General features: G+C 37.2%; 1 protein-coding gene across 3 annotated transcripts in view; it reads left to right on the forward strand.

Moving 5' to 3' along the window:
- Micu3 (mitochondrial calcium uptake family member 3) overlaps positions 1-21683 on the forward strand; it is an 81854-nt gene extending 60171 nt beyond the window's left edge. For 2 of the 3 annotated variants that reach the window (XM_052162270.1, XM_052162271.1), the window contains 7 exons: positions 4510-4605; positions 9422-9522; positions 9975-10146; positions 12953-13061; positions 15019-15176; positions 16474-16542; positions 18926-21683. In XM_052162270.1, the coding sequence (XP_052018230.1) occupies positions 4510-4605; positions 9422-9522; positions 9975-10146; positions 12953-13061; positions 15019-15176; positions 16474-16542 (705 nt within the window). In that variant the 3' untranslated portion in view covers positions 18926-21683. The remainder of the gene's footprint in view (positions 1-4509; positions 4606-9421; positions 9523-9974; positions 10147-12952; positions 13062-15018; positions 15177-16473; positions 16543-18925) is intronic. The other variant, XM_052162269.1, reaches the window with a different exon arrangement.
- Positions 21684-23407: the final 1724 nt, after the last annotated feature.

The raw sequence follows: 23407 nt of genomic DNA on the forward strand, positions 1-23407 counted from the left end.
TCACCTCTTTCTAAACCTTATGATCTAATACTCAGAAACTACTCAAGGTAGAGTCCCTTGGTGATTAGGAAATGATGGTTTAGCAGTATAGCTCACGGTAGAGTTACTGTTGAGCTTTATTGTATCTAAGGTCCTGGGTTCAATTCCCATTACAACCAAAAGGAAAAGCAAAAACTCTCTCTGAAAAAAATGTCTTTAAGTTAACAGATGCTTCTCAACAAGAATGATAAAATTTATATACAGTTTTGGGGCTTCTATAATTGAAATTATGGGGTAAGTTCTGAAAGTAATTAGTTTTCTTTTGTAGGTTATCTGGGTTTCCTCCCAGCACAGTTCCTCCCTCTCCATTAAAAACATTTTTTTCTCACTTAATATATCTTGACTGTGGTTTTCTCTCCCTCTACTCATTCCAGTTCCTCTTATTTGATCTACCTACCTTCCAGGACACTTATTTGATCTACCTCTCCACGTCACCTCCATCCCAATCAGCTACCTTTCTCTCAAAGCATACAGGGATCTAGGGGATAATAATAAAATAGTAATATGAAACAGAAACTTAAGTTTGGACAAGACAAACAAGCAGAAGGATATGTTACTTTTGACAAAGACATCCCCTTTACAGCAGAGTGCCCCACGGTCACTCACTCATTGCAAGCCTGGCTTGGGTCTCTGTGTTCCCATCTGCTGCAGAAGGAAGTTTTTCTCAGATGGCTGAGCAAGGCACTGACCTAGGAGTGTAGCAGAGTGTCATTTTTAAAATAATTTATTTTTTGTGCATTGGCATTTTGTATGCATGCATCTCTAAAGTAGAGGTGATGTTATGCCCAGGTGGCAAAGTCCCCACAGACCTCATCAGAGACCATCAGAAGTCCAACTCATATGCAAAAGCAAAAGTCTTTATTCAAGCTTGGGCTCAAACCCACTAACCTCTCCAGCACAGTAGAAGGTACTGAGCCAGTGTAAGCTTTGCCTGTTTATCATGATTGATGTAGCAGGGTGAGGGACTTTCCAACTTGCCAGTTACATGATTGGTTGACATTTGTTTGGTGCCCTTCTATTGGCCAGTAATGATTTCAGCTTGATATGAACAGTGGTTGCTGGCTTAATCTACTTTAAGACAGTAGGTACTTTCCTCTTAAGAACTGATTGGTTGTTGCTAGGAGTAGAGGGGCCATTTGCTCAGGGAAATTGTGATAGTTGACATGGTAACATGACTTGTTCTAGAACAAGTTGAGGCTTTTCCAGTAGCTGAGTTTATTCAGAGAGCAAGTTAATCATAAAATGGACTCTGAAAGCAAAATGGAGTTTGTAATGTTAAGCTTGGCCCTTCTGTGTCAAATCTTGGAGTTACAGTTAGTTGTAAGATTCCATGTGGGTGCTGGCAATGGAACCAGGGTCCTCTGAAAGAGCAGTTAGTGTCCTCAACTGCTGAGCCATCTCTCCAGCCCCCACAGAACGGGGTTTCTTTGCCCTTGTTTTTTCTTGCTGCAGTGTCCTTCTCTGCCCTGCTTTATCTGTGGTGAGATTTGATGAGCTTCCAAAACAGGAAATTCTCCTGTTTTCTCCCCTTTGTTATTGAAATTCACTGTCTTTACCTCTTTACCTGAATATTATTTCATATCTTTCTCTGTTGAGACTTCCTGGTGCTTTCATGGACACTTATTTGATCTACTGTGTCTGTTAGCTTCTCTCTGAGTGTTTGACAGACCTGAGGAAAATTAGTCCAATACAACATTAAATTACAGTTCCAGGATTACTGGTTTTGGTGTTTTGCTTTGTTTTATTGCTGATGTTTTGACACAATTGTCAATTGTTACAATAGAACATAATAGATAGTTTTATTTTGCTTGTTTTTGTTTCAGTATGTAAAAAACCAGCCTTTTTAGTTATAGATAACTTTGGGTCATCATCCTGCTTACCTTAATGATATAGATCGGTATCTCTAGGTTAGACTTTCTTGAGAACTTCCTTTGACCTTTCGTTCCTCCCTCCCCACTGCCATGTCTGCCTTCTCTGTCTCCTGTCTTTCTATCATGAATATCAGTGTCAGGATATTAGAGGATTATAAGAATAGGGCCTTGCTTAGACAGTTAAAAAAAGAAAGATGTAGAAACTCTCAAATCTGCCAGGTTTAAGGACTTGGATTACTAAATAGCCTCTTTGACTAGATAGACAGATAGGTGGGCAGGCGGATGGACAGATGGATGGACAGATGGACGGACAGACCAACTGACTGACTGACTGACTGACTGACTGACTGACTGACTGACTGACTGACTTAGAAGTTACAGGACATCAGTTTACCTGGTCCATCCTTTGTGCAAGTTCTTTTGAGTGGGTAGGGAGGAACACCCTCATAGAAGTAGGGAAGTGGGGATAAGATAAGGGGTTTGTGGAGGAGAAACTAGAAAAGGCGATATCATTTGAAATGTAAATAAATTAAATATCCAATTTAAAAAGGAGAGAAGAAAAAATAACATAAAAGAAAGTCCACACTTAGCTTGTTCTACTGGTGAAAGCCTGAAAGCTGAGCTCACAGATGTTTTCAGGAAGTCTTTACGTGCTGCCTTCCATTTGTACACTGAAGCGTCAGGGATGTCTGTTTCATTACTGCCTCAGGGCCCAGTAACAGGTGCATATCTCACATCCTTCTTTAAGTTTTACATATGTGTTCCAATATTAAATTTGCTCTCTATTTCTTCCTTTTCAATTCTAGTTTGAGCTTCTTATCTATTTAAAGTGTATTGCAGTGCCCTATTTAGATTTTCTGCTTTTAACCTTTTTATTATTTTTCATGTTAAAAAGTTTATTCTTAATTACATCATTAAAGTTACTGATTAAAAGTGAAATACTAGCTTGAGACCAGACAAATATAGGCATCAGGGAGTGTGCCTGGCAGGCCACTGATCTCACAGCTATCTTTTACTTGCAGTAATAATTGCTGTAAGAATAGTGGGCCTTCTCTCAGAAGCCTTATATTTTAAAAGATAGTATAAAATAAAACAAAAATTCAGTTACAGTGTCCCACTCATATTAGCTAATTTCATGTATTTGCTTTTCTATACATGTAGAATCAATTAGCATGGACTTACTAAGTTGTTCCTGTATCTTTTGTGATAGTGACCAATTAGCCATATTTTCTTATATAGTAGGTTTAATAAACCTTTTTAAAATCATATGTTAATCTTCTAAGTTACAGGTAAAATGCAAAGAATATTCAAATGTTAACTAAAATGAGAGTACAGTGTTAATCTAGCATCCATTGAGGTTATTTCTAGTTTGTGTGAAGGAAAATAGACTGTGCTGATTCTGTATTTAGCCCATTTTTCCTGTGTAATTTTCTACTGCTTGTTTTCAACTCAGTTATTTAGAAAAAGAGGTAATTACAGATCCATGTGGTACAGCATTTATGTCTGTTACCCATTTATAGCTAAATAATACTTTTTGATCAGCAAATCACTAGCAGTGAACAGTGTTTGTAGTTAATTATAAAGTTGGTTAAAATGAGAAAAATATATTTTGAAATAATCCTACACATAGTATAATTGTAATATTCCAGATTGTTTTCTGTTTGCCTGAGACAGGTTCACTCTATTGCCAGTCAGGCCTTGAACTTCTAGAATTGAGCAGCTCCCTGCTCTGGTCTCTAAAGTAGCTGGGGATGCAACCACGTGCACACAGCTCACTGATGCCTGCCTTTTAAAAACTAAGACAAAAGAGGAGAAAAGTTCTGTTCTCCTGCCGTGGTGCATTTTCTTCTTTCAGTAACCAAAAGATCCATAGGCCTGATAAGTTCAGGACTACTATATATCCCAACAGAAGCTGACTGTAATTATTTCTGTTAAGAGTCTCAGGTTATGTTTGTAGTTTTTAACCTTAGAAACTCCCTCACAGTGGTCAATACTGAGAGGAAATGAGTGCCTACCCTTACAAGTATTAATTAAATGCACCTTATCTTTCATAATAGACACGCCTGTCAAATCCTAGAATAGGTTTACATCATTTGACTTAAACAGTTATATTTTATTTTTACAAGCTTTAGATTAAAGTTTGTATCTACAAGGTATGGATGAGTTTATTTTGATTATGTTAGTCTGATAAGATAAATGATAAAACAACTAATTTTGAAATTATATATGCATTTAACAAGTTACCACAAATTTACAAAAGTTTTTTTTCATATACCATTTCATACAAAGTATAAATAATGTCATACTTTTATAGAAGTTACTTATATCTCAACCAAGGCAGGCAAGATTGCAGAGTTGGAGTCTTTTTGACATAGCCACACTGTGCTTAGAAACGGGTTATATCCCATTTCATCCCTGAAAGCACCACGGGGCTTCTAGCTGTGTCATGTAATCCTGTTGTGTGCAACAGAAAAACAGTAAAGGTAAGCCAGGGGGCTCGTTGCCCCCATGGTTGGTTAAAGCAGATGTAATGCATATACGTTGTCCTTCCCTGGGACTATTGTTTAGATTTATGTCGTTGTTCTGAAAACTTCCACAGGTACTTAAAACAGATGCTGAGGAACTTGTCTCCAGAAGCTACTGGGATACCCTGAGACGGAGCACAAGCCAGGCGCTCTTCTCAGACCTCGCAGAGGTATAATGAACCGTTGGTGCGGTCCTCACGCTCCTGTCGTTTTGTTAATCTGGTCCTCACTTGGTGTTAGACTCACAGGGTGAAGCCCACATGTACTATTTTTCTATTTCTTTTAAGTTTTTTAGTAAACTAATAATAAATACTATGTATCATATGTATAATCACTATATAGAAAGAATATTTTAATATGTTCATTGTACTGACAGGGGATGTCAGTTATTATCTGTTTATATTATAAAGCATACCTTCACAATATATTTAAAAGAAAATAATAGTAAGTTTTAATTAAGGATCACTTCCTAGAAATTTGAAATAGTAATACAGATTTGTAAATTTACTGACACTATCCTACAACCTAAAAGTTACATAGAAATACTAAAATTCTTCACTTTGTAAAGCGTGGCTGCTCTTATGTTAGATTTAAACAGTTAACTTTCTCAGCTAATAGTGAGTAGTTTAAGGGAAGGGTGCAGAAATACGAGATTCAGCCAAACAATTGGAAACTTATTTTTATATTAACTTAAGACCGCCAGTCCATGTTTAAATAAAAATCAGACCAACTCAGATTTTGTTATGTCTTAAATTTTACTGGTGGACACTTAAGTGCTGCCCTTGGGATAGACTGCCTGTATACCTCTACTAATTTAGTGCCACCATCAACAGGAATTTAAATATCTAATATTAAACTTGATATCTAATATCTTATCTAAATGTTAACTTCAAAAAGTAAAGCAGTGTCTGAGGCAGTGTTGTGGGCGTGCCTGGCACAGAGCGTGGGACCTGAGGTCAGTCTCCAGCGTCCACAGAAAGAGCAAGCACAAGGCGCATTATCCGTCCCTTAAAGCCAGCAGTGGGGAGGAGGAGGAGGAGGAGGAGACAGAGATGCAGATCCCTTTTGCTTGCTGGGAGCACAGTCTAGCTGCATTGGCAAAGCCCAGGTTCATCGAGAGACCCAGTCTTAAAAGACTAGGTAAATAGTGCTTGAAAGAGACATCTAGGATTGATGCCTGATCTGTGTATACATGCTGGCATGTGTACACACATACACGTGCACACATCAATATCTAAAACAAATACCAACTATTGTGATCTCTTTTTTCTCTTTTTTTAAAAATAAAGTTTGGGGTGGTGTCTTACTTAGAAAGTCTTCTCTGTTACTGCACTCCTACATTATAGAAAGTGAGAATTCATTGTAAGTCACAACTTGTATAAAAGAATTATTCATAGTATTTGTATTTCAATATACAAACTAGTTCAGAAGGAAATCTTGAAAATTTACATATATATTTCTTCATTGCATATAATATACAACTCTTAAAATATTATAGGTAAATAAGAGCTTAGCATCTTATTTTGTCATTCCAGAGCTGCTTTAAACTGTTGGCATTTTAAATTATAAAGGAGAATCCATGTTTTTAAGATTACTATAAATTTACTATAAATTTAATAGTAATATAAAATTACTATAAAATTAATAATAATATAAAATTAAGATTTGCATATGTGAACAGCTGGTCCCAATTTCTGCCCAAAATAATTCAAAGTGCAATATGACAAGCATATCACACAGCAATAAAAACAGTTGAGTAGTACAAGGATTCTAAAGATTACTTTGATGTCTACAAATGAAATTTAATGTCTTTATGCTATAAGTAATACTTATCCATTGGATTCTTCAGAAATTTTACTATATTAAATTGGAAGATTTCCCTTTTGCTGGAGATTAAGGTTATTTTTATATTGTAAACAATAGAAATTTGTTTAAAAGGCTGTCTTAAGACTTTAATAGTTTGATACATTTGTATTTTATGCAAATTTTGAAATTTAAAATAAGTTTGGTCATGTGTTTCTATTGGTGCTGAGAACTGCAGCGTACTGCCTCAAACTACACTGACCTACACCTCCATACTGCACCAGCTGACCAAGCTCCTGCCTAGCTAATAGCACTGGTAGCTTAAAAAAAGTTTAGTGACTTATGTCTAAATGGCCACAAGGGTCTCGTCTCCCTTGATTTGGAGATTTTTTTCACTGTTATAAAACCACCTGAATTCATTTTTTAACAAATTACTCAAATTCATGTTTTTAACAATAAACACAAAAATTACAGAAGTCTTTTTCCCCCACCTTCTTGTAATTTGTTATCAGCTAGGATACAGGGACACTGGCGTGGCTCTCCCATGGCCCCAGGGCTTGGTCTCAGATAGAAATGGGCCCCATTTGCATTGTCTGTTTTCTCTCCACCTCTGCTGTCAACCTGTTACTCATCTCTCTGAGGGGCTAGAATACTTGAATAAATGCCACCTGAACCTAACAAGGCTGGACACTGAAAACTGCTAGTGAACTGAACAGCCCCAGTGAGGTCGTTGAAAAGTTTTTGTCATCTAAGTCATATTTCAACTTTTTAAACTTAACAAAATTAGTAAAACATGGTAAGAATATATGAATGAATATAAATATGAATTTTTCAATAAAAAAAGGAAAATATCTATCACCTGTTCCATCTTTGTAGCTTGCAGACAGGTACACTGGTTTTTCATGCTAATTGGCTAGTGCCCATTTTTAAACTCAACTTGAGCATGCCTCCCAGATACCTGCTATACCATTTAAGCAAAAAAAATTATACTTGCACCTCTGACTACCAATAGGAACATGTGTACACTTTATTTATCTTCATATTGTAGCATTCTCCTACAAGTTATTATAGACAGGATTATTTCTATCTTCAGATAAGGAAGCTGAAGGACCAGAAGGCCATTGAAGTCAAGACCTCTGACTTTAAATCCTGTTCTTTTCCCATTAGAACAGTGTGTCTCATCCACCCACTTAGTAGTGACGTCGTGTCTTCCAGGGTCACTCTCTCCTCCCATGGGGCACTGAAAGAAGGGCTGGTACCTCTCTCATCCTTCAACTTTCATAATATGCTTTGCAAGAAAATATTCTTAAAGATAGTGTGTGATACTTGGCTACCTGTATTCTTTTCCCCTCTAGCCACCGGATGGGACTGCTGTCTGATCATTATGGTGTGGGAGTGTGGCTTTCCTGGGGGCTGACCACTGAGGATGCTGTGGCTTGTCAGGGAATTTAAATGGGAATGAGTGCCAGAGCTCCCCAAGACTGTACCAAAGCTTATGCTGGGGACCAGTAACAAATCCATCCTCAATTACTTAATTATGAACAGAACATTGGGGTAATTCCTAAAGAATTTCGATAACTTTTTCTGTACAAGATAGGCGTTTTGGGCAGTTTTGTTTGGCTGCATTTGGGTTTGGGTTTTTTTTTTTTTTTTTTTTTTTTTTTTTTTTTTTTTTTTTGAGCTAGGGATTCATATAGCACCACCTAACCTGGAACTTGAATTCTTGATTGTCCCATCTCAGCCTCCCAGTGCTAAGCCATGTGAAATCACATCTGGCTCAAAAATCATGTTTTTAAGAAAGATATAAATAATAGCATGGATCACCTTTTAAAAAAGCAGCTTAATTGAGTAAAAGATGGGCATCTAAGGGGAAACAGATGATCTAGTATCTACAGCATTCTAATTCTTAGAAATAAGTATTTGACCCATAAAGGAAGGAGAGGAAGATCCTAATGTTGCTAAAACAAATACCCTGGGGAAGAGGGCTTGGAGGAGGAGTGATATCAGTATGTCTTATAGATGATACATGAAATGCAGCTACCACTAGACCCGTCTTCTCTAGAACATCCTGCTTCATGACTTCTGATAAGTACTATCTCAGGTACGCACCACAGCAAGCATACGCAACCATTTATATTAGTGTCGAAAGTGGTGGCCCTGTGTTATCTTCATACATTACCTATGAGTTATAATTACTTGAATTTCCTGAATTGTGCATTTGAATTTATGAAGTAATTGTGAGTTGATGACAAAGGAAAGAAGAGGGAAAGACTAATGAAGCACTTCAGTGGGAAGTTGCATAATTCCATCTTGTAAGCACTATAATCAAACACATTAGGAATATGTTTGTGGAAATGTAGCTTAATTGAGTAAAGAAGGAGAAATCCTGTGAAATTAACTTCTTGACCATTCAAAAATTATATGATGCTTATCTTTGAAAAAAGTACCAGTAATAAATTACTACTGTAGTTTCTAAACACATCATCGCATATTTTAAAATTAGTTGTAACATAATGTGGTTAAAGAAAGCTGTTCTATTGAAGTTTGCGCTCATTCTCTGGTTTCTATATAGTGAGCATCTTTGGAGAGTAGCTTTCTTTCAATTGAATTGTTCAGATTGTTTGGGGAAAAGAAACTAATTACTTAAATAAAAGGTGCATAATTAAATGATGTCTAAATTACTACTTGAGATAGTCAACAGGATAGGTACCCTATATGCATAATTATTTTAGGTAAAATACTTTTAAAATATAACTGATGAACATTTTCGACAATAAAGATCAGTATTGCTCGTTTCTTTTTTAAAAATTTAAATATTTTAGTTATAGTTCCATCCATGATTATAGTCTTTGCTCTTCATTCTAATGCTTGTGCCTTTTCGTTCTTGGGTTGATTTTACATAGAAAAGTGTCTTGCCTGTGCGTATGTGTGTATCCCGTGTATGTGCCTGTGTATGCGGAGGTGAGAAGAGATATGAGATGCCCTGGACCTGCAGTTGGGGTGGTGTGGAGCCATCGTGGGTGCAGGAACCAAATCTGGGTCCTGAGAAGAGCAGCAAATCTCTTAACCAGCAATGCACTTTCTTGACTTATATTTTGATAAAGTTCTTGGAAGACTATTTAGTATGCTGCCTTGTTTGGGGTTTGTTTGTTTTTGTTGCTAATTTTAAATTATGTTTTTAAGCGTGCTGATGATATCACAAGCTTAGTAGCAGATACTACACTTCTGGTGCACTTTTTTGGAAAGAAAGGAAAAGCTGAGCTCAACTTTGAAGATTTTTATAGGTGAGCTAAATTTCTGTTTAAAATGATTAGATGGCTAAGATCAGGTTGTTGTGGGAAATCATCGAATACAGTGAAACTGTGCTGCTCTGGTCTCAACAGAATATTCTGTGTCATGTACATCGCCATTGCTGTCTGCAGGTATATTAATAATGATGACAGTGACTAAAATGAGTGAGTATATATGGATTATTATACCATGTGTATTTAGAAGAGATTTCCTCAGTCAGTTCCTCAGTCTCAATAAGCCACAGTAAAAATGGCCAGTATCATCTCTACCCTACAAGATGCTGTTAACCACTTTGCAGACAGTCAGGCCAAACTCCAAGAGAGAGGCTACTTGCTCAGGTACCACAGTCATTGAGTAGTAATTATTAAATTATTTCCATAGAGCCTTCCCTAGAAGGTAAATGTCTGATCACTTATCGTGCTTATTTTTCATTATTTTATCACAGGTTTATGGATAATCTACAAACAGAAGTTCTAGAAATAGAATTTCTTTCCTACTCTAATGGAATGAATACTATCAGTGAAGAAGATTTTGCCCATATTCTTCTACGGTATACTAATGTGGAAAATACATCAGTATTTTTGGAAAATGTGCGCTACAGTATACCTGAAGAAAAGGTGCTTAATCTTTTGATTATGTTGTTATAGCCATTATCTTGAAACACTATTTAGTAAGTGCCATTTTGTAATGACTAACTAAATAACTTTATTAATCTAGTTCCTCTGAGAATTAGAACCTATGTTTGGATATATTATATTCAAGTAGAGATCATTATTCTTAGAAATACTTAAAAGTCTTTAAGACTATTAGTTTTTTTTTTTTCAAATTATGACTTACTGTTTTTCAAGAGAATTCTGATGAGTTATTCTAGTGTTTTGACTAGTACCAAAACACATAAGGCAGCTGGTATTGACATTATTTCTGTCACCCATGGTTTATTTCTATTAGCACCTCTAATAACAGGTCATTTGAAGAGTGCCATTGATGAGTGACTGATCCTATCTACATTTGAAGAGGCTTTTCTGTGGCTTTTGGTGGCATGAATGGTTAAGAGCCCAAGACAAGTCCTTGTCTGTTTGCTTGGTAGCAAATGTAGCATCCGCCCTTTTGAGCAGTTGCATTATCTAGTGGTATTTGAATGCTTCATTGCAACCAAATAGAACTGCTGTCACGAGTATCCCTTTAAGCCTTCTGTTTGTGTTTATGAAAGGATCAGGTTAAACTGTTGAAGAAAACTCAAATAGTTGAGGTTTGTTTAGAGTAGATACACTGTGACAGTGTTAACAATTCTCAGACTCTCCTAAGGATCTGGGGGTGGGGAGAGAGGCTTGGTGCATTTGGCTATTTACATTATCTTTTAATCAAATGACTTATATCTTTTTTACCCACAAAGCTGTATTTCCTGACCAGCAGATAATTCCCTAGAAATAAAAATCGTAATTATGCTATTTAAGCTATTGTAGTGTTACATGGGACTTATAATCTGTCTTCTTTTTCTAAACAGAAACTTGAAAAACTAGCTCAGAAGGTCAAATTGCAGGATGACTTTATAGAAAGTTTTCAGTTTTTATAATTAATTTTTATATTTAAAATTATTCCAATATTAAAAATCTGAAGTTAAAATCAGTTTTTCTACAAATTTAATTGTAGAAGTATCTCTACAATTGTTATCATAGAAAAAGTCACATCATCATGGCTGTGGTGTGGTGATCGCGGATCTGGGTTCCCTCATCAACTCTCAGAGCAGCCTTGCAGGCACTGACATATTTCTTTTGGGAAAGGAGATACTAAGGACCTAAGGCACTTGTCACTCAAACCCAAGACTCTAAGGCAGCAGGTCTACTGTACTCTACTTAAATTTCCCCCTTCCGTCAGCCACTCATCCTTTCCTTCCCCAGTAAAAGAAAAGAAAGAAAGGGTGATATTTGAATGACACTTAACATGTTTAAACTACTCTCATCTTCATTCAAAGATGTTAAATATCTATAAGCCTTATTATAGGAACAAATGATAAAGCGACAAGATAGGCAAATCCTTCTTTAGTAGGAATGCACACTGCTAGAAAGGCAAAATAAGTAAAAAGAAAGATATTTTCAAATAAAGGCAAATGCTGTGGGTAGAACAAGGATATGGACAACAGCTGCTCAGTTGGAGAGTTCTTGAAACGTAGCTCTGAGCAGAGCCTGTATGCAGTGAGCTGTGCAGAGATCTGGATGAAGGGTGTTGAAGACAGGAGAGAAGCATAGGGCGCAGAGCCTGGGGAGGGACAGGCTTGGGTTGTTTGAAAAAATGCTAAAGACATTTCTTAAAAACCAGGAAAGTACTAGGTGATGAGAAGGGAGTTATGTGTCAGGTCTGATAGAACTCGGTGGACAGAAAGAGAACCGGACTTAGATTTCATCCTAATGGAGCTACTAAGACTGACAGGAAGCAATTGCCATGTTTAAGTTTTAAATTGGGGTCCTGGAAAAATGGCCTTCCTAGTTAATTCCCTGTCCGCCCAGCACCCTTATCCATGACCCTTATTCACCCACCCTGGAAGCTGGAACTGTGGGCTCTATGTTCTCTCTCTCTTTTTAAGTATACTTGATGATTTAAATTTTATTGATTGTATCCAAACTTGAGATACGGGTTTTTTGTTTTTTTGTTTTTTTGTTGTTTTTTTTTTTTTTTTTTTTTTTTTTTTGGTTTTTTGGATTTGGTTTTTTCGAGACAGGGTTTCTCTGTGTAGCCCTGGCTATCCTGGAACTCAGTCTGTAGACCAGGCTGGCCTCGAACTCAGAGATCCACCTGCCTATACCTCCCAGGGTGCTGGGATTACAGGCGTGCGCCACCACCGCCCAGCGAGATACAGTATTTTTATGTCAAGTAATGTTCCTATTAACTGAAGTAGCACTGGGGTAGAATCACAGCCTGTGAACATGGCGTCCACTCAGAACAGACTGCTCTGAGCACAGGGCCTTCCTCCTCAGTGCCCTCTGCTTTGGGCCTCTCAGTGCCGCTGCCTGCAGTCACTGCACACCCCCTGCTGTCTGAACAAGAGCAACTAAGTGGCAGTTGATGCAGACAAGTAGAGTTTTGTATTGTTATGAACCTACTGACGGGCTGATGCTGACTCATGTGAAGGGCTAAATATGCAAAGCAGATGCGCTTCTGTGGGCTTTTATAGGTTTAATAAATGGTATTTACAGTATTATCATAACCAGAACTTTTCCAGTCATTTTTATTGAGGCATGTAGCAGTGCTACCCAATAGAAATAAATATGCCTGAACTCTAAGTTGATTTGGAAAAATCTTTCCAAACACACCTGGAGTGCTTGCCTATAAAATAGATTGCAGTCCTAATGTTTCCTTTTAGTAAATGTGTTACATTTATTCTAATATCTGTCAACACTAATTTTCACATTTATTTTCCCAAAATAGGGCATTACATTTGATGAATTCAGGTCATTTTTCCAGTTTCTAAACAACTTAGAAGACTTTGCAATAGCTCTTAATATGTATAACTTTGCAAGCCGTTCTATAGGACAAGGTAAGAAATCATCTTTGAAAGTGTCAGTGTCAGAACAGGCCTACCTTGTTCCCAGAGGTTTTGGTAACAGGCTAGTGAGATGTGTGATCACGCCTCAGCTTACCTCAAGGCCCAGGTTATTATGTCTGTGGGAAATCAGTTCCGAAATTTAAATGCAGACTCTAAGGAAATATGCTGATTTCTTACTGGATTTATATTTGACCTTTCATATTATGAGGAAGAACTAATAATATTTATTGTAAAAAGTCTAAGAAGAGACCTTATGACTACTATCAGGGAACTGATGTCTACTTGTAGAAGCTGCTGCTGGCCAATCACCAGTTCCAGAAATTTTCACGATCTTTCCTTAATTAGAAACCAGAAATGCATGAGCAGGCCTCTTAGCCACTAACTTACACTAACTGGATTTTTGAGCGTGATATATAAAACTGATTATCTTTTTTTTTAACTTACAAAACTACACATCGGTCATATGGACCGCCTCAGACTTTGTTCATGGGCTGGCTCAGAAGGCGCGTCCTCTAGGTTCTCCCCCTTATCACCTCATTAAGAGGACCCTGCTGTGTCAGGTCTGTTTGTGTTGTTAAGACAATTTCCCTGCCTCTGCCGGAATCTATTATGTTAAATTTCAGATTATACTCTTGAGATTTTTTTATATTCAACTTCTAGGGGAATGGGAAGCTGTGTCCTAACTGTTGATGCCAGGTCCTTCTCTCAGAAGCAGAGCAGGAGCGTGGCAGTGACCATGTGGGCGTGGGTTCAACCAGGTCCTCCTCTCAGAAGCAGAGCAGGGTGGGGCAGTGACCATGTGGGTGTGGGTTCAACTCCCTCTGCAGAAGCACTCAAAAGCGCCCACTTGGTGCATCTGTTGTGTGGCCTCACTCAGTCATTGGATAAGAGACACCTGAGCGTTCCCTCATAGTCACTCTTTTCCTAAGCTGTGTGCTCAAACATTGGAAGGCATGTCTCAACAAATGAAGTCTATATACTTAATATGTAGTATATGTAATATATTTAATATAGATCTGTAATATATTCTTTTAAAAGAAATTGGCATCAGGGTGTTTAGTTCAGAGCATAAGGTTGTTCTCTTATATTATGGAAGTAGAAAAAAGGTGGAATTTTGTGTGACCTTCTCACATGTTTGAAACAATATCCGCGTGCTCCTCTCCTTGCTGCCCTCAGCAGGCCTGTGAGGGCTATTGCAGTAGACACCTGAACAGCGTTCCTTCCTAGCTCCTGAAACACAGCAGACTGCTCTAAGACAAAAACCACAACTGCTGTGGGCAACTTTTCAAGTTCCGCAGTTGTCTATAGAGAGCATACAGGTTCTCAAGGCCACTGTCCACACAGTGCCTCCCTCCCCAGGTCCTCTGTTCTCTGAGATGCAGGACTGCTTGTCAGCATCCTCCCTGGTCCCCTCTCCCTCACAGCACTGCTGCTTCAGGCCGCTCTTCTGTCATTCCCATTCCTACTGCTGAAACCATCCATCCTTCGGGGCTGAGCTCCAAGACAATCGTAGCCTGTTGAAGTCATTGCCCGCCCTTTTCTCCTTCCTTCTGTGTCCACACTGTAGACAGAATTAATCACTCACCTCCAAATTCACAGAGCACTTTACCACCATGTTTTGTGTGATCCTTTGTAATGACTATTTCTGCAAATCCTGTCTCCCATCTAAACTGTTTCTTGGGGACTTGTTTTTCATAATAGCCTCTGCAGTGTCTCTTCCTGATGGTAGCTGCTCTTTCAATATTCCTGTTAAGAGTGTATTATTAACACCGTAGAGCCGCCCACTTGCTCTTTTCATTAAAGCCACAGTGTCGTCTTTTTCCCTGAATGAAAGTCATTTGCAGTATACCATCATAGCTCATGCTTACAAAAACTTTTTACAGCCTTTGCAATAATTAGCATCATGTACTAAAAGAAAAACACTGCTCTTTCTTTTTATGACATCTAGATGAATTTAAACGTGCTGTATACGTAGCTACTGGACTGAAACTTTCACCACACTTGGTAAATACTGTCTTCAAGATTTTTGATGTTGACAAAGATGACCAATTAAGTTATAAAGAATTTATTGGGATTATGAAAGACAGACTTCATAGAGGGTTCCGGGTAAGCCTGCATTTCACACCTCTTGTTAATTTGTTTTAAATTAAATCTAAGTTCAGAAAACGTTTATGTGAAACTTTAAGGCTATAAACATGAAGTGCTTTTTTTTAAATTTTGTATAGCTCCTAACCTGCTTTCAAAAAACTGAGGTTATAAAAGATAATTTTTAAAGATGTATTAATAATTTGATTGTTTAATTCATTTTTATGTTCAGTTAGGGGGTGTCTCTATTGCCGTGGGGGAACGGTATGCTGGGTCTGTCTTGTTTTTCCCTGAGTCTTCCCATTAGCTTTCAGACTCGCCAGTAAACGTCCCTGCTCCCTTACACTTAGGATGCTGCCTGCAGGGAGTGCAGGCCTTAAGTATTCACTATACCAAAGTATAAAGTAGACGGAAAATCAGTTTTGTTTCCTGTACTATTTTTCTAATCGACATACTAAAAAGTAACAAATTCATCCGTTCTCAAAATCATTTTATTAAATTTCTGTTATAATGTAGCTTAATAAGTGTTTGCACATCTGACATACTTAATGGATATTCCAGAAACAAAAGAGGAAAATCCTTTTAAAATTAACAGCTGCTAAAGTCAAGGATAAATATTTTAAGTAGAAAAATTGATATATAGAAAAAATATCATCTTCATCATTGAAATTCAAAGATTTGTTGAATGACTTTCTGCCCAAGCTATCTTTAAAAAATGCTGTTGTACTCAAGTGCCACCTAGTGGTCACTAGAGGCACTTGTAAGGATGGACATAGAAAACCATTCTTCAAGAACAGTAAGAAGGTTAAGGTTAGTATGACCCACACTGTAAGCCTTTGGCATGGGTTTCCCTCTTAGTAGAGTGACTGTCACTCATGTTCACTATTCCATGTGCACCTGTGCTTCCGACATGGCTTACTTGTGTTTACACACATTCTTTCAAATGTTTAAGGGACAGATATATTCATTGTATGTTTTAATGGGACATAATGTAGTATCCTGTTACATGAATACATTGTGGAGTGATCATCTAATTGATGTAATCTCATACTTCTTTGTAGTGTGAGCTGTTTTATTCTATTTGTAAGCAGTTCTGAAATGCACATGGTTGTTAGCTTTGGTCACCATTCTGTGACCATCTTGAGAAGGCATTTCTGTTGTATGACTGGAACACTGTGTCTGTTGGTTCACTTGTCCCTGTGCCTCCCAGCCTCGGGTAACTAGCACCATGCTGTTTGCACACGTTTGGCTTATAGTCAACATCTAAATTAAATAATGCTGACATACATTTGGACATTTGTAATCCTTTATTCCACAGGGTTATAAAACAGTCCAGAAGTATCCGACCTTCAAATCCTGCCTGAAAAAGGAACTTCATAGCAGATAAGTATGTTAGCTTAGGCTTATCCTAATTGTTTCAGTAATTATTATTTTTTATAATGTCTAGACAATAGTTGAGAAGGGATCATGGTTAGATTTTAATGGTTGAGCACATGTTCAATCCCATGCACCACAGGAGAAGAGAACAGCTGATAGAAATCTAATTATCACCAACAATCTGTGAAGACAGTGAGGGTGTTATACTTTAAAAACTGTAAGCTAAGGAGCTGAGGGCATCGCTCAGTTGGAAGAATGCTCAGCTAACACACATGAGGCCCTGTGCTGTCTCCAGAACCACGCAAAGCAAGTGAGATGGTGCAGTCCCTTTTCCCATCATCTGAGACAGAAGCAGAAGAATCAGAAATTCAAGGTCATCCTCAGTACCATAGCCATTTCCAAGCCATGCTGAAGCACAGAGATACTCTCAAAAAAAAGGAAAAAGGAAAGAAGAATTTCTTGTTAAATTTGTAGTTCCATCCTGTGCAGGCACAATGTAATAAATCTAAGCTGTACTTTGTAACCTAGGACCTGTAGCACCTACAGAACATTGTTTCTCCTTTGGAGGAGCATGCTTCTAAATCACTGCCACAAATGGCAGCTTTTCTGCTGAGGAGTTTAGGTGTGTGGCAGTACCTAAGCATCCCTCTGGATTCTCACATACTGCTATGTTTCTCACTCGTGCCTGCCTGCTTGTTGAGGATCAGTCTCGTGGCCTCGGGCGTGTGAAGCAGCTACTTTACCACTGGTTTACATCCCTAGCTCTTGATTTTTGTGGTTTTGAACTCAGGATTCCCTTGCTTCTATCATCAGAGTACAGGGATTATAAGCCTTAGAAACCATTCCCCATACTAGATTGACAATTCATTTAACAATGAAGAGGAGTCAAGAATTAGAAAGTGATTTCTCAGAATAACTTGATAGTGAATGACAAAACATGATTTGAGCTGCCCTTGTTCTTATGGTAAAATTGTTTTTTAATTAATATGTTATCACCTTTCATTGCAATAACTGAGGATGAATCAGGAAGTCTGTCCAGTTTTTGTTTGAACCAAAGAAATATTTGAAGCATGTTGATCTCCAGAAAGATTAGTATTGTTTTTTAACATCAATAATAACTATATCACATTGGTCAGCTGTATTAGATTCCCACCATGGAGGTTTTGTTGCTTATTTTAGATGAGTATGTGTTCTTATGTACATTTCTTACTATTTCTCTCAAGTTAAAGGCACTTTATCTGTTCCCCAGAGTGGTTTGTAAAAAGAACAATTTCTTGGTATCTGTATTTTCTGTGGCTATGATAAAATACTTTAGCAAAAGCAACTTAAAGGAGAGAGGATTTATTCTGGCTTACAGTCTACGAGAGCACAGTCCATCCTGGCAGGAAGGCCGCGGAAGCAGGAAGCAGCTGCTCACACCTTATCACAGCCAGGAAGCAGGGAGCAGTCACTGCATCCAACACTTACTTCCCTGTCCCCATTTCTACTGTTCAGAATCATCCACTTCACAGTACAGCCAGTGTCACCCTCACAGGCATGTCAGAAACCTGTCTCCAGGTGACTACTACTCCTGTCAAGTTGACAACACTAACCAACCATCACACTTTGTCAGCTCTGAGAAATACCATTTTATAAAAAAAAATGGCCATGCTGCTACTTTCCTCATAGAATATATCGGCTTTCAGGATACAACTGTTTGTTTTTGTCTTTCTAAAAAAGAACCTGCAATGCTCAGTATTTTGTAAAGTAGCTTTGAGGTCACAATATGTGGAATCCACATTGGGAAGTAGTGGTCCAGAATACTGAGAGAAGAGCGGCTTGTTTATCTCTTTGGGTAACTTGTGATTCAGCTGCCTAGGGTCTTCCATCCTTGTATTCTGAGAAGCTGTGTGCTGCCTTATGAAACAAGATCTGCACTGAAAAAGTAGTGCCTTCCCTGAACATAGTGTCTCACTCCGCTTGTTATAGCTTCTCACCAGCACTGATTGTCCGTATTAGTGCATAGGACCATAGCTTAAAGTGATCGCTCAATCTATACCTCTCTGAAACCGAGTGTCAGAGGAGTTTCTTAACAAAATATGAATCTGGGCCACCGAGTCATCTTGGTGGATAAATGTGCTTGCCACCAACCCTCAGCCTGAGTCCACAGGCTGGACCGCTCACGGACTCCCGCGAGCAGACCACGCATGACACATTCACATGCTGCCTCCGTGCACAAAAGCTATGCACTTGTAGACTAAAGTTTTTTAAATACTTGATTCTTTTATTTTATATGTATTGTTTTTAATTAGATGCCTTACTGCTTCGTATAATTTCTGTAAAAGTTTAAATTAATGTCATTACCTTGACTTACATAAATATTGCTGTGGTGTTGTGTGTGTGTTCTTAACTAGGTCCTTCTAATCAAGAATTGAAGGATTGTGATCTATGTGACCAGGCAAGGAGCAGGATTTGAGTGGATCAAAATATAAGGTCGGAGCATGCAGAGAATGAAAGGAATGGGAAATGCTATGAAATGTACATTTTTTTCCTTGAATGGAGTTTATCAGCACCAAACAGAGGAACCCGCATCTTCTCAGTACAAGCACTAGCGGGGTTGGGCCCGAGCACCGCCAGAGCAAACTTGTGCAAACACTAAATATAATGAGCTGCGCTTCCGCCATGAGAGACTGCACTCAACTTCTTCATTCCCCGTGGGGTAGTCCGATGACTATCTGAGAACGTTTAGATTGTTTATTTATTTATTAGAAATGTCCTTTATTTCAGAATAACTTATGAGTGATAGAATATAGATGGAAACACATTTCTTCAGGTTTGCACTGTGAGCGTGTTTTCATCCCGTGAATATTGCTTCAGGTTTGTCCTGGGCTCTTAAATTGTTAGTAAGTCTCTGTTATTTAGCTTGTATTTAATTATAATGAAGTAATTTCAGAAAACAAGTGAAAATTTACTAAGCAATAGGATGGTTTACATTGTACTTTCAGCTTTTAAAAGTACCTATGTAATGTGCATTGTTGGATTTATGTAAATTTTTGTCTTTGCTGTTCTTTGTGTTTTGTTTTTGTACCAAAACCAACAGAGATTCAGGTATTTTATTTTAACAGAAATTTAGTTTTTGTTTTTTTGTTTTTTAAAGAAAACACAGCAGCCATGTGCTGACATTAGTAGCAAGAGCAGAGGCAGTAGTAATGGCCATCATGAGATTCCTCGTCACAGGCGTGACTCGTGGAAATGAAAACAGTAACATTGGATATTGTTAATATATGTCTATAGCATCAAAACTAACATAAATGGCCTAGAAGGTTGATGTCTATTTATTTAATAGGTAGAAGATAATGTTTTGTTTCTTGAAAAAAGGACCACATGCAAAATTGATCCAAACAGTCAGTAGTGATGAATCATTTATATGTAATCCATTATATCGAAATACTATGTCTTAAAAGAGAAAATAAAACTTTCTCTTGAAAAACCCACTAGAGAGACTGACCAGCATGGTCACAACTCAGTCTGCCTGGCTGTAGTGCAAGCTCAAGCCATATCCGCAACTTAGAAGAACCCTGCCAACGTAAAATCACTGGGGAAGTAGGGGCTTTGCCTGCATGCATGAGGCCTTAGGTTTAACTCCCAACTCTGAAAAAGAAGGAAAGGCAGGGGAAGGGAAAGGAAGGGAAGGGAAAGAAGGAAATAGAAAAAAAAAAGAAATCCTAGATTTTCACATTGAAAAATAATTTTAGAATATTTAATAGAACTTTGGCTACCTGATAAAATCAGTTTATACAAAGGTACTATAAAATAATGCAATGAGTTTAAGTTAATATATTTATGTATTGCATGTTAAAAGATTAATAGATTTGTTTATCTTTTGTAAGATGTGTGTAGTATAAATTGCATACACTCCAAGCACTTTGCTTTTGCATAGGAAAATAGAAAACACTGGCTTTATTTTAAGTTATTGAATGTGAATTGGTCAGCACCAGCCTATTTGTAAACTGTTATTTTGGTATTAGTAGTATTGATTATGTTTTTGAGACATTTCCACATTCTTTGTCTGATATTATTTATTGCACCAATAAAGAAATAGAAATGTGCAATGCAGTCAAGTTATTTTTAACATAATTTCACTGCTTTGAAACTTTAGTCATTTTGATGACTAAGCAGAGATATCTACCCACACATTTATCATGTCTTAGGCCTAGATTGTTCTTAGGAATACAGGATGTGTAAAATAATTGAAAAAATATAAATTAATCTTTGTCTATTAGTTATATTATCACACATACACGGAAACCTTGCTAATATGGATTAAAAATTAAATAACCTATTTAAAGATCCTTTGTAAGTATGTCAGTATCCCAAGAAAATAATGTAATATATTCATAGCCACTAGTCCTTATTGCTTTATTGTGAATGGGTTTATTTATAGGTGGCAAGATAATATAAAAATGAGAGAAATAAAATGCCCTGGCCAATTATATGATAAGAGTGAAGGACAGTGGTGCCCCTCGTGTCACTCTTAAGCCTTTCTGCCTACAATGGAGGTTGAAATAACTCAAGGGCAGCATGGTTAAGTCAGTTGAAATGTTTTTGAATGTTTGCATATAACACACTAATTACACAAATGTGAACTTCACATTTTCCTTCTACAAATTACACACATTTCACAAACATTAAACTCTGCATAAAATTTTAGTGTTGCTAAAAGCCTGCCTGATAAATGGTATTTGGTACTTCTCAGAATAGTTTATAATAAATTGTTCTAACTTAAAATCTGATTGTTATTTTAAAACTTAATTGTAAAGCTATGTCTTACATTGTTATATTATCTTAAGATAAATTTACCTCCTTGAATCAAAAAACATTGCAGTTTGCTATTGAGTATATCAGTCAATGAATTTCGTTCTGAAAATACCCCTTTCTAAAGTGGAAATAATCGTAATGGGTTACCATTGATCTTATCAAACTGAACTCATGATATCTCCGCAGATACGGACATTGCAGCCTTGGAGCCTTCTCAGAGCATTTCAGAGATGCTTGTCTTATAGGACTGTGACGGTTAGCACTAGAAAGATTTCCAGAAAGTTTATATGTGCCTTAATGGAGTGTCTATTTTGTTTCACAGAACTAATCATTTAAATGGCTCAAAATGAAGTCAAAAATGTAGTAGTCATGTGATTAGTATTGTTATTTTCTAAGAGTCATCTTGTTAAGAGAACACCTAAAAATTACATTTTAAAGGTATATTGGTTATCTTTCTCTCCTGTTTTGTTTTATCGTGATATTAGCTTCATTAGACAGTCTGACTTTGTAGCAGAGGATGGACTCCAATTCCTTGGTTCAAACAGTGCTCTGGCCAAGGTCACCTGAGCTCTGGGAATGTAGGAGTATATTGTACTGGGAATGTAGGAGTATATTGTACTGGGAATGTAGGAGTATATTGTACTAGGAATGTAGGAGTATATTGTACTGGGAATGTAGGAATATATTGTATTGGGAATGTAGGAGTATATTGTACTGGGAATGTAGGAGTATATTGTACTGGGAATGTAGGAGTATATTGTATTGGGAATGTAGGAGTATATTGTACTGGGAATGTAGGAGTATATTGTACTGGGAATATAGGAGTATATTGTATTGGGAATGTAGGAGTATATTGTACTGGGAATGTAGGAGTATATTGTACTGGGAATGTAGGAGTATATTGGACTGGGAATGTAGGAGTATATTGGACTAGGAATGTAGGAGTATATTGTACTGGGAATGTAGGAGTATATTGTATTGGGAATGTAGGAGTATATTGTACTGGGAATGTAGGAGTATATTGTATTGGGAATGTAGGAGTATATTGTACTGGGAATGTAGGAGTATATTATACTGGGAATATAGGAGTATATTGTACTGGGAATGTAGGAGTATATTGTATTGGGAATGTAGGAGTATATTGTACTGGGAATGTAGGAGTATATTGCCATGCCTCATCCCACCTCTGCCGTCAGTAGACAAGCACCAAAGGGTGTGAGGATGCGACCGTGCCTTCCTCAGTAAGGAAAAGAAAATCTTAGGTGGTCAAAAAGGATTTATTTCTTTTGGGGCAGCATTTTTACTTTGTTAATAGCTCATGAAAAAATGGCTTGGCATTATCACATGTTATAGTATATAAAATATCTCATGTTATCATCTGTGTGATAGTCTGTTCAACGTGGGAGTTGAACGGCCCTTTCACAGAGGTGGACCATTGGAAAACATATTTACATTATGATTCATAACAGTAGCAGAATTGCAGTTATGAAGTAGAAATGAAAGCAGTTTCATGGTTAGGGGGTCACCACAGCATGAAGAACTGTATTAAAAGGTTGCAGCATTAGGAAGGTTGAGAACCACTATATTAATAGCTGTAATTAATTGCCTTTACATTATAATAAATATTTTAGCATCTTAAAAATAAGAGCATGCCTATAATTGTAGCTATGTGCATATAAGTATGCACATTTTAATTATTTAAATATTAATAAATATTATGCATGTAAGTATGCATATTTAAAATATATTTTAATTACACAGTACTGCATTGCAATTGCATTTATTGTATCAGTGCTTCTCAACCTGTGAATTGCAACCCCTTTGGATGTTGAACAGCTCTTTCACAGGGGTGGGCTAAAACCATAGGAATACATATATTATGATTCATAACAGCAGAATTAACGGTTATGAAGTAGAAATGAAAGTAGTTTTATGCTTAGGGGTACCACAGCATGAGGAACTGTATTAAAGGTTGCAGCATTCAGAAAATTGAGAACCTCTGCATTATATGTGTATATTTTAAAAGGCAAAGAGCTATAAAATCTCATTTTTAGTCAAATTTAATAACTTTCTCTATT

This window comes from Apodemus sylvaticus, chromosome 18 (genome assembly GCF_947179515.1).
Source record: "Apodemus sylvaticus chromosome 18, mApoSyl1.1, whole genome shotgun sequence".
NCBI lineage: Eukaryota > Metazoa > Chordata > Mammalia > Rodentia > Muridae > Apodemus > Apodemus sylvaticus.